The sequence below is a fragment of the Megalobrama amblycephala genome, linkage group LG2, assembly GCF_018812025.1.
Source record: "Megalobrama amblycephala isolate DHTTF-2021 linkage group LG2, ASM1881202v1, whole genome shotgun sequence".
In the NCBI taxonomy this organism is placed as follows: domain Eukaryota; kingdom Metazoa; phylum Chordata; class Actinopteri; order Cypriniformes; family Xenocyprididae; genus Megalobrama; species Megalobrama amblycephala.
In genome coordinates this window covers 42363646-42375377 of record NC_063045.1, presented here as the reverse complement: position 1 = coordinate 42375377, position 11732 = coordinate 42363646, and the positions used below count along the sequence as shown (strand labels likewise).

At 40.1% G+C, this 11732-nt stretch overlaps 1 protein-coding gene across 1 annotated transcript in view; it reads left to right on the top strand.

The window, feature by feature from the left end:
- The first annotated feature begins 1495 nt into the window (after nucleotides 1–1495).
- Nucleotides 1496–11732, top strand: part of gfra2b (GDNF family receptor alpha 2b) — an 89496-nt gene continuing 79259 nt past the window's right edge. Inside the window, exons 1-2 of the mRNA XM_048176520.1 lie at nucleotides 1496–2495; nucleotides 4627–4941. Of these exons, the coding sequence (XP_048032477.1) occupies nucleotides 2444–2495; nucleotides 4627–4941 (367 nt within the window). The 5' untranslated portion in view covers nucleotides 1496–2443. The remainder of the gene's footprint in view (nucleotides 2496–4626; nucleotides 4942–11732) is intronic.

Here is an 11732-nt window from a genome sequence, read left to right as displayed (position 1 = left end):
CAGGGAATACCGTTTCCATGAAAGGATATACATGGTCTGCAACAACACTTAGGTAGGTGGTACGTGTCAAAGTAACATCCACATGGATGGCAGGACTCATGGTTTCCCAGCAGAACATTGCCCAAAGCATCACACTGCCTCTGCTGGCTTGCCTTCTTCCCATAGTACATCCTGGTGCCATGTGTTCCCCAGGTAAGCGATGTACCCGACAGTCCACATGATGTAAAAGAAAATGTGATTCATCACACCAGGCCACCTTCGTCCATTGGTCCGTGGTCCAATTCTAATGCTCACGTGCCACTGTTAGCCCTTTCGGCGGTGGACAGGGGTCAGCATGGGCACCCTGACAGATCTCCAGCTATGCAGCCCCATACACAACAAACTGTGATGCACTGTGTATTCTGATAGCTTTCTATCAGAACCAGCATTAACATCTTGAGCAATTTGAGCTACAGTTGCTCGTCTGTTGGATTGGACCACACGGGCCAGCCTTCGCTCCTCACATGCATCAGTGAGCCTCGGCTGACCCTGTCACCGGTTCACCTCTGTTCCTTCCTTGGGCCACTTTTGATAGATACTGACCACTGCAGACCCTGTTCTGAGTTAACACCCCACAAGAGCTGCAGTTTTGGAGATGCTCTGACCCAGCCGTCTAGGCATCACAATTTGGCTCTTGTCACACTCACTCAAATTCTTACACTTGCCCCTTTTTCCAGCTTCTAAAACATTAACTTTGAGGACAAAATGTTCACTTGCTGCCTAATATATCCCACCCACTAACAGGTGCCATGATGAAGAGATAATTGGTGTTATTCACTTCACCTGTCAGTGGTCATAATGTTATGCCTGATCGATGTGTATATATATATATATATATATATATAATATATATATATATATATATATATATATATATATATATATATATATATATATATATATATATATATATATATAGTTTCTATGGTTCCTCGTTCATTTCATTATCATGCACTCCTGTTGTTCATTTTGTTAATTGGTTTGTTTGTATTTAAGCTCAGTGTTTCTTTCAGTTGTGTGTATGTATATATATATATAATGGTTAATATATATAATGGTTTTGGTGAACAAATATTTTAATTACAATTTAATAATTAAATGTGGTGATAATGTTATTTTAATGTTTTAAACCCATCATATAAAACCACTGCTGAAGAAAACACGTTTGCTCATGTGACAACTAGCCCCTAGCCCCTTTCTTCATTACAGTATATATATATATATATATATATATATATATATATATATATATGTATATATATATATATATATATATATATGTATATATATATATATATATATATATATATATATATGTACTAGAGCAGCTTATATATATATATATATATATATATATATATATATATATATATATATATATATATTAAAAGACAATTGTAAATATGAGGGAAGTAATTACTGCTGGAGGAGAAGAAAAAAATCCCAAAAAGAGTGCCAACAAGTCATATTTGTATAGTACAAGGTCGTCTCAGACATGACTGTGCTATGGTACGTCGATGCCCTTGTGCACTCAGCCAGTGCGCAGCGGTCAGATTCATGCGGTGATATGTTTTCATTGCGTCCGCTCTGACGTGAAGAGCGACAGAGCCCCGAGGGTCGGACATGTAACTTCAGTTCCGTGGGAGAAAGCGTTTCTATGCGCCACAGAAAACAGACGATAAGTGGAACTGGAAGTGCCCCTTTCCTGTTTGTTTTCTTCACTATCAGTGACTCGGAAAAACTAAGACAGTTCTGAAGCCACAGGCACGCTGGTGGACACATAAGGATTTTCTGATGAAAGTCAAGGTTGTCCAGCTTAGTCGAGGTTATCCAGCGAGGAAGATTTATTGCTCCTCACAGGAGTCCGAAGAGATTTTTAGTTCACGCTAACAACCAACTTCAGTTTGAACGAGCTTAAAATATGCGTCTGTACGATACAGGAATAACCGCTGATATGAAAGTCAAAAGCGACTTATTTGGCGTTCGGAGTTTTGCCGTTTGTAACATAACATCTCTGAAATAAAAGTTTTTAAAGCTTATCTAACGTTCGTATATTCAAGTGTCATTCACATTTGGAAACGCGGACTAAAAAGCTGGCTCGTGCTACCTTTTCGTCCCAAATTAGAGGAATGCTTCGACGCTTTCGTGGAAAGGATATGTTGGACAGTTTCATCAAATAAACGTCAATTAGTATTTTTTTTACTCACTTACTTCTCAAAAGTCCCAAAAGGAAATATCCAAGTACTGGAATTGTAAGGTTTAAACAAATTCTGACGCTATTTTAACCAGCGACTGACTGTTGGAAATGAACCTGAGGTTTGAAAAGACGTCCGTTAAATAACCGTTGGATTTGTCAGCGAACATTAACGGGATCTGGGATCGTAATACCTCACTGGTTGTTCGAATGGGATCTATCATGATTTTACTGAATATTCTGAGCGTCCTGTTTCTATTGGGTAAGTAATACATCATATCTTTCATAAATGACACAGTAGACAAAAAGTAATAACTCGAGAGAATGAACGAATGATGAAAAGCCACGCAGACAATCATGTATCATATTGAGAGAGTGTAATATGGTTTAAGTAAAATAGGCATTTGACGGTCAAAGAGACAGTTTACAGAACTCACTCTTCTTTCATACGGGCAGTCTTCTATACGTTGATAGTCTCATACAGGCTACAACATAACTCGGTCAGAGGAAAGATCAAGATTAAACGAACAGTAATATTAGAGAGGCTAGGTTTCCGTTCCCGATAATGTGCAATGTGCCTGGTATTTTACCACGCAGAAACGCGTGCCAACTAGCAGTAGATTGCTCGTTTTATTAGAACTTTCGGGCATTGTTACGTGAGCTGTCAGGTCCAAAGGTGCTGAACTAAGACCAATGTCAAAACTTCTCCTCATCACGAAAATAGCGTGGACATGCTGCCAAACCTAAAAAACAAAAAAACAAAACCTGCATTTTTCGAGATGATGCAACATAAACAGTTCTGAATTCAATTAAATGCACTATTGTTGCTTTGGTAATACGCGTTTCGTCTATATTCCTGTGAACTTTATAGACATTATCTAAAGCTGTGCAAAATAAATACTTGCTTGCTTATTTATTCATTTATTTGTTTGTTTATTCAATTAAATCATTTTAAAGAATATATGTTTGGTCCAGGGTTCATGTGTGGATCGGGGAGTCGGGATACATAGCTTAAATAAGAAGTAGACATAGCCTAAATACTTTGGGGCAGACAAATATTTATTTGTCTGCCAAATAAATATTTGTAGACATAAATATTTATTTGTTTGCCAAATAAATATTTGTAGACATAAATCGCGTTGCTTGAGGTAACCATAGCAACAGTACGCTGTTCCAGCACTTTCATTTTGGTGTTCTATCAAACTGTGCACTGGCGAAATAGTCTAACATTCAACTCAGCTATCTATAACCAAAACCAAAAGCAATTAAAAAAAGTCGCGTTGAAGATAGGACCACAAAGACACTTGCCCAAGGCGAACCTCAACTGATTGTGCCCCATTTATTATCATTAGTTGTAATTAGTTACTTATGCTTAAAAGTAAGTCTACATGAAATCATGCCTTGTTGTCCGTCATATAGCTAAATTTAGGCCTAGCAGTTGTAGAGTAGCTACTACGTGCATGCTAAAGAGGAACTGTCCGTGGTGCTGAAAACACGGGAGGGGGAGGCACGGAGAAAACCACGTAATAAAATAATTTTATACACCTATGATTTTTTTTTTTTTTTTTTTTTTTTTACATCTACATTTTCAGGTTGTATTGTCATATATTGTATATAGTCACATTTTGAATGTTTTAATGTTTTCTTCTTATAGCCTATAGACCATATGTGCCATAAAAAGCTTGCAGCCATCTTTGTGTTCGAACTTCCGTTTTTGCGGTAGCTCTGTTTCTATGGCATTGCTGTAGAAGAGTAATTAGGTGGTAAAGTGGATTTAATTATTGTAGAGTTATCATGAGCATTTTAATGCTTGAAGCGGATGTCATAACAAATTATAGTAGACGGGGAATATTTTAAAATGAGCGTTTCATTCATAACTCCGTAAGATCTAACCTTCATGCTGTGGAACTACAAACCGGAACGAGCAGCCTTGAAAAGGGGCGGGGCTACATAAGGTCTGTAGGACCCATCAAACTGATTTTCTGCAACAGACACACCCACATCAAATGACTTCACAACAGCACATGGCGAAAAAGCAATAGAGTATTTTTTTTTTTCTTTGAAAGTAAGATGGATTGTGTTTGACATGCCTTCAATGTAACTTAAAGCTGTCATATAATGTCAAGCAATTCAATTTAGTGCCAACTGGAGCAGTTCCTTAGCCCACCGACAGGAGTTGCTTTAGTTTAATGCTTTCCACTAGTAGGGACAAAGTCACTGTGGGGAAAAATGGTGAATGGAGGCTTGGGACGGAATAAATACAACAAGTGAATAAATATTACTGGTTTTGTTCATTTTCAAATGAAGTCATATTAAAAAACATACAAATAAATAAAAAACTTCTTTCACACCACCTCTTACCCAATCTAATAACGCCCATGCCCTTCCCACAGATGAGGTGGCACTTTCCATGGCCAGCCATTCTGCCTTTTCAGGGCTGGGAACTCATGGCTGGAGAGCCCCCATGGACTGCCTGAGGGCCAGTGAGGTGTGCAACCAAAACTCACAGTGCAGCTCACGCTTTCGTATCATGCGCCAGTGCCTGGTAGGTCGTGACAGGACTACCATGCTGGCCAACAGGGAGTGTCAGGCTGCCCTTGAGGTGCTGCAGGACAGCCCCCTGTATGACTGCCGCTGCAAGAGGGGCATGAAGAGGGAGCTACAATGTCTGCAGAGCTACTGGAGTATTCATATGGGTCTCAATGAAGGTAAGGCTGAGTTTTTGATCCTAAAGTACTTTTCTATTCCATCCCATATAGAGATGTATTGACAATACTTTTCATAGGTTGATTTCTGTGAATATTATAAATACTGTGGCGCTGTTTGTTTAAGCATCAGCCCCAAACAATGGCTCAACCAATGGGGTGAGTTTGGCATGGGACTATCCGTTTGGTGACACACTTCACCTTTGAAGGGACAGCTAACCCAAAAGTGAACATTTGGTCATCATTTACTCACCCTCATGTTGTTCCAAACAGGGTTATTATCTTAAACTAAAACTGCAACTATTAAAAAAATATATTAATTGAAACAAAGTTTAAATAAAATATAAATATTTAAGTTGTAAAAAAAAGGTAAAGTGTAATGAGCAGGCAGTGAAAGCAGGCAGAGATGTGGATCTAGATATGGGATAGTTTAATAAATAAAGCAAACAGCAATAAAAACAGAGAGCACTAGGAAGAAGAACATTACATAAAACAATGACTGAAAAAGTAACAAGGAAAACACTAGGGCTAGCAGGGAAAAAAAGCTAAACAAGATAACAAGGGGGAGTGGCTAATAGGAAACACCTGGGGAGAGCTAATAAACAAGAAAGACTACAAACTGACTACAAATAAAGCACAGGAAACTCTTCAACATAAAAGTCCAAGGACAGATACAGAGTGTTAAGAAGCAGATTCCAGATGTTCCACAATCAAACAAAATCAAAAGTCCAAATGGGTGGTAGAGAGGAGGCAGAACAGGGGGCCAGGGGGCAGAGAGGAAGCGGGCCTGGAGACTGTGGCAAAGCAGGGAACCAGGGAGGAGCAAGCCAAGCACATGACCAGGGTGGAGCAGGCAGCCATGGTGGAGCAGGCAGAGTGGGTGGTCCAAGCAGGGCTTGCAGCATGAGAGGCCGGGTAGATGTTGCTGGAGAGCTGACAGGAGAGCAGACCCCAGTGGCAGAGCAAAAGACCTCCTCAGCTGAGCAGATGGGCCTGTAGATCTCCACAGCGGAGTAGAAGACCACCACAGCTGAGTAGAGAGATCTGAAGATTCCCACGGCGTAGCAATTGAGCACCACAGCAGAGCAGATGAGCCTAAAGAACCCCATTGCAGAGTAGAGGACCACCATGGTGAAGCAGATGGAGCTGTTGACCACCATGGTGGAGCTGAAGACCACCAAGGCGGAGCTGAGGACCACCACGGTAGAGCAGGCGTAACTACAACAGAGAGCATAGACAGGTTAATGATGGCCCTTGAGGCCATAACAGGGCTGGCAGGAAGTTCAAGGGTGACATCCGTGGTCGTGTCCAGGCAGACAGAAAGCTCAGGGATGACCTCTGTGATGGGACAGGAAGTTCAAAATCAGTCTCTGAGGCCATAACAGAGCTGGTAGTGAGCACAGGGAACTCAAAGTTGGCCTCTAGGGAACGGCACCTGCAGTCATAACAGGGGCTTCAGGGGACACAGAGAGTTCAGAAATGGCACTCATGGCCATAACAGAGGCATCTGGGGACACAGAGAGTTCAGAAATTGCACCTGCGGATGTAACAGAGACATCTGACGACGCAAAGAGTTCAGAAGTGAATGCTGCTGTTGCCGCCTCGGGAGAAACAGGTGTGTGCAGCCCAAACACACAAAATGGCGGTAGCCATTACAGGGAGAATGGTAGACAAAAGATCTGCCTCCAAGAAGGGTGGCACTGCAGCCAGCCAGTTTGACTGCATAGAGGCCGGCAAGCTTGAGTGAGTAGTGGCTGGCAAAGGCCCAGGGATGCTGGCTGCTCGTGGCGGGTCCTCTCCACCATGAGATGGATCCAGTTGCTGGGATGGTACTGGCTAATGGTGAGATCTGCGGTGGGCCAAGTTCCATGGCCGTCGGAGCCTGGATTGACTACCCCCACCCCTAAATAAAAAAAATGTTTAAGGGGCGGATCCTTCTCCACTTCCCCCAAAGTGAAGGGAGATCCACACAGCCACAGGGCAAGGTCTATATACTGTGCCAAGGTCCAGCTGGTATCTCTCCCTGGCATCAGTTGACCATTGTTGTTATCCAGCCTGCTTCAAAATAACAGTCCATCAGTGTGGTGTCATCTCAAGGAGCGAGATGGCTGAAAGCCAAAAACTCCCCCACATATTCTTCTATGGGCTGGCCGTTTTGAAAGATGGAACAGGGTTTCCAATTCATTCCTGCTAGATCCATTGTTAATGGTCAGTTGTTCTGTAATGAGCAGTGAAAGCAGACAGAGATGTGGATCTGGGTACAGAATAGTTTAATAAATAAAACAAACAGCAAACAAAAACACAGAAAGCACTAGGAACATTACATCAAACAATGACTGACAAAGTAACAAGGAAGACCCTAGGGCTTATATACACAGCAGGGAAACAAGCTAAACAAGATAACAAGGGGGAGTGGCTAATAGGAATCTCCTGGGGAGAACTAATCAACAAGAAAGTCTACAAACTGATTACAAATAAAGCACAGGAAACACTTCAACATAAAAGTCCAAGGACAGATACAGAGCACATATGACATGAAGTTTAAAGGTCCCGTTTTTCGTGTTTTTTTTGAAGCTTTGATTGTGTTTATAGTGTGCAATATAACATGTGTTCATGTTTCGCGTGTAAAAAAACACAGTATTTTTCACATAATTTACTTATCTGTATACCGCTGTTTCCACTGTCATAAAAACGGGCTGATGACTTCCTTGTTCTATGAAGTCCCTCCTTCAGAAATACGTAACGAGTTCTGATTGTGCCAGCGGTTCCTGTGTTGTGATTCAACAGCAGCTTAGCGCTCCTTGCCCGGAAAGGTCACGCCTCTTACCATACTGTGGAGATGTATGCGCTCAGTGTTATTGTAAACATGTCTTTAATTTTACCCTATCAATTTGAGCTGGAATCAGACCCGGTGATTGGACTGCTTGATGAAAATAACAGCGTTTCGATGACATGGCGACAAACACACTCTACAAACGCAACTCTTGTGTATTCCTGTGGGCGGAGGTTAGTCAAAAAACTGTTTTAGTGACATCATTAAAGAAGGAAGTAGAGGGATGTAGTCCAAACTGGCCGTTCGATGTAGGCGACTTCTGTTAAATAAAATATCTCGCTTGGCATTGAACTTTGAGCTTTAAAATTTTACAGATTTTATTTATACTCTAACAACAACATTACACACTAACTAAAGTTTGAAACATGGGATCACGAAGAACGGGACCTTTAAGTTGAAGCACTAAAGTTACTAACTGGAAATAAAAACTAAAACTCAACTAAAAAGGAAAACTGAAATAAAATAAATAATAATATTTTAAAAATGAACAAAGACTAATAAAAAATGACACAACAAAATCACTAAAAATTTAACTAGAATTAAAACAAACAAAAAAAACACTAATTTAAAATATGAATAAAATCTATAACAATATATAAACAATACTAATATGACATTGCTGTGAAATTCAAATGATGGTATTTTGAAGAATATTTTTGTCCATACAATGAACGTTAATGGGGTCCAGAAGAAAAGTTGGATCTCATTGACTTCACAGTATATGGACATTTTTCAAAACATCTTCTCTTGTGTTCAGCAGAAGAAAGTAAATCATGCAGGTTTGGAACGCCATGAGAGTGAACAAATAATGACCGAATTTTCATTTTGGGTGAACTGTACCTTTAAGTGACATTTGATGTCTGAAATATTGTGTATCAAATTGGTCATGGTAGAACCCTGTAAACAAATGACTGTGGGCTGCTCTTTCAAGTGCTGCATTAGGTGATTTGTTTTTTTATTTGGCGCAAGGGAGAACTGTAGCATAGATATAGGGCGGCGTCGATGTGAGGATCTGACAATTAGACAGATTGCGCAGAAAGTCAACGCGTACCTGCTCTCTTTATAGTCAGTCCATCACGGAAGCGTTCAGACTTCTGAGATGGCAGTTAGCGTTTGCCTTTGGGAGTGTTGGGGAATCATTATAGGATTTAAGTAGTGCAAATCGGCCTGAATTATAACCCATCTGCTTTGGCAGTTGCTGCGGGAGCCACAACAAATAGGGTCCTATTGATGCGAGTAATCAGAGAGCCTTTTAAAGCAACTGCCCCTCTCAAGTCTGGCATTTCAATGAGGCATTGTGGACTGCTGGGCCTGCTTACTGCCTGCTGAGGTAAGGGGAAAAAATAAAAATCACACAGCTTCCTTTCATCAGAAGCTGTGTACAAAAAGATTAGGTACTGCAGAAAGTTAATGCCATGCAAATGTGGCACATTTCAACCATCACATTAGAGCAAACGGAGAATAATAAATGATGCAACAGACATGTTAGCATAGATAAAAGTGTTCATACAGGATATTAACAATTAGCAAAACCTTCTTTGGATGTTTCAGAAGTTTATACACAAGTCATACTTATATAAATTTTATGTCCTCAGTTCCCAAACAAATAATTTGTTCTTTGAGCATTTCTCTATGGATGACGCACCAGCACTTGAAAATGGTTGGACCCAGTTTTGTGTCCTACTTTGGACAGCACCAGTCCTCATTATGATGTTTTTTTTTTTTTTTCCTTTTCTTTTTTTTGTGACTTTGCTCTTCAATCCACTACAGCCATTTCATTGAGCTTTAGAAAAATACAGGTTGCTCTGAATCTGAACCCTGATGTGGCAATGATTGCACCTTGACAAAACTCTATCAAATCCACCGAGGCTACACAATTGGCCCAACGAGCACACTCAATAATCACCCAAACTAAGAGTGGCCCCATCAAAGGTTCATCTTTATACCATTCTGTTTGAATAGAATGGATTTTCTGTTTCTAAAGATAATAAAACAAAACAAAACAGGTCAAATCTTGGTCACACTGTGTTAGGATGTAAAAAGAGAGTGTAGAAAAGAGAAACAGAAAACATGGGAACAACAGACGCTACTGGTCAAAAGTTTGGAATAATTAAGATTTTAAGAATTTTTTAATTTATTAAAGATTTTTTTATTTATATACATTTTGAAAGAAAATCTCTTATGTCTCTTATGCTCACCAAGGCTGCATTTATTTGATCAAAAATAAAGTAAAATATAATAAGTTATTGAAAATTTTGCCCAGTAGTGTTCACTCTTAACAATAGAGGTTCCAAAAGTGTTTTTTTTTTTTTTGCAGTGATGCCATAGAACAGTGGTCACCAACCTTTTTAAGCCCAAGATCCCTGACCTCGACCTTTTTGAAAGACAAGATCTACTTGATAGAAAAAGACAGCCCAGATTGTATTTAGTATTTTTTTCGTGGTCAATGTAGATTCTGATTTATTTATTTATTTTTACAAGCAAATTGGCCGATTCTGATACTGGTTGCAGATATTTATTATTAATATTATTATAATAAACAAAAATACATAGCCATTTCATATTAGAGGGAACCACTGCTTTTTAATCACAATTCAAACAAAGATGCTACGCACATTACATGAGCAGTTGTTTTTTATTTGAATTAGATTTAATTTCAAGATTTAAAGCAAAAACAGAACGGTCTGATTTTATCTTTGTGAAATTATAAATGCTACACACAAAAAAAGCATGAAACAAAAACAGCAGGCTGAATGAGACGCAGATTCACTCTCTGACAGCAGGTGGCGCTTATGGTGCAGCAGTGATACAGCGTTTCCTTCGTTACCCCTGTAAACAAAGCTGAAATGCGCTAATAATTAGCTACTTTATTCGGAGGTAAGAGGAAAATAAAATGGCATTGCCATCGAAATCTTCCTGAAGACTGATCTCCTTTTGAATTCATAATCCCTCATCCCCAATTCAATGTTTATATTTTCTTCCTATATTTCGAGCATCGTGAACAGTGAGCTGCTCTGCCTGCTACAGAATTGTCTCCTTTTCGCGTCCGTCTTTCAGCGTCTCTGGCCTCTTGTTTACGGCCGTTTACAGACTCAGACATAATGTGGGCTATTTACCTTTATCTGTCTGTCCCAGTAGCTCCAGAAAATAACATAAAAATAAATACAAAAATACAGTACAAAGACTGGAGAAATGTAATGTATTTTTGTACTCATTTCTGTTATTTTCACGAGCTACTGGAACAGTGATAAAGATCGACCAGTCGATCGCGATCGACGGGTTGGCGACCACTGCCATAGAAGAACCATTTTGGATCCCCAAAGAACCTTTCAGTAAGCAGATCTTAAAAAAATCTTTTTTTTTTTCTTAGTGTGAAGAGCATTTTAATAATCCGAAGAACCTTTTATGCAATGGAAAGTTTCCATGGATGTTAAAAGTTCTTTATGGAACCATAGATGTCAATAAAGAACCCTTTAAGAGCGTAGGAGAGATGCAGGAGCTGAAGTCACGGTAAGCCCAGAGACCGCGAGAGGTTTGAGGGTTTGCCAAAGCAAGCAGGAAGCCGGCGTTCTCCCTCATCACAGTTCTACAACGACTCAGCGCTCTGTTGGAGCATAACCCCTTCGCCTCTATCGCTCCCTCTTGCCGAGTCAAAGCCCTCGCAGCATGGACAATATTTAGTCTGATCCATAACACAGACAGGCATGTTGTGGCATTCAGAAAATCACCAACAGACACTGCCAACTAGGATGCCTGGGACGTCTGCTCCAGATTTAGAAACACAGGACTGGTTGTGCTTTGCAATTCACATGAAGCTCTCCGTCTGCACTAAAATCTCATGTTGACCGGGATTTAGGAAACCTACAGGATTTGTGAGGCCGAACATCAGGTGGAGAGAGCAGAGCCCTTAAGCATGGATACTAGTGTAGCTGAAAACATTGTATTTCTAAGCTATGGTGTC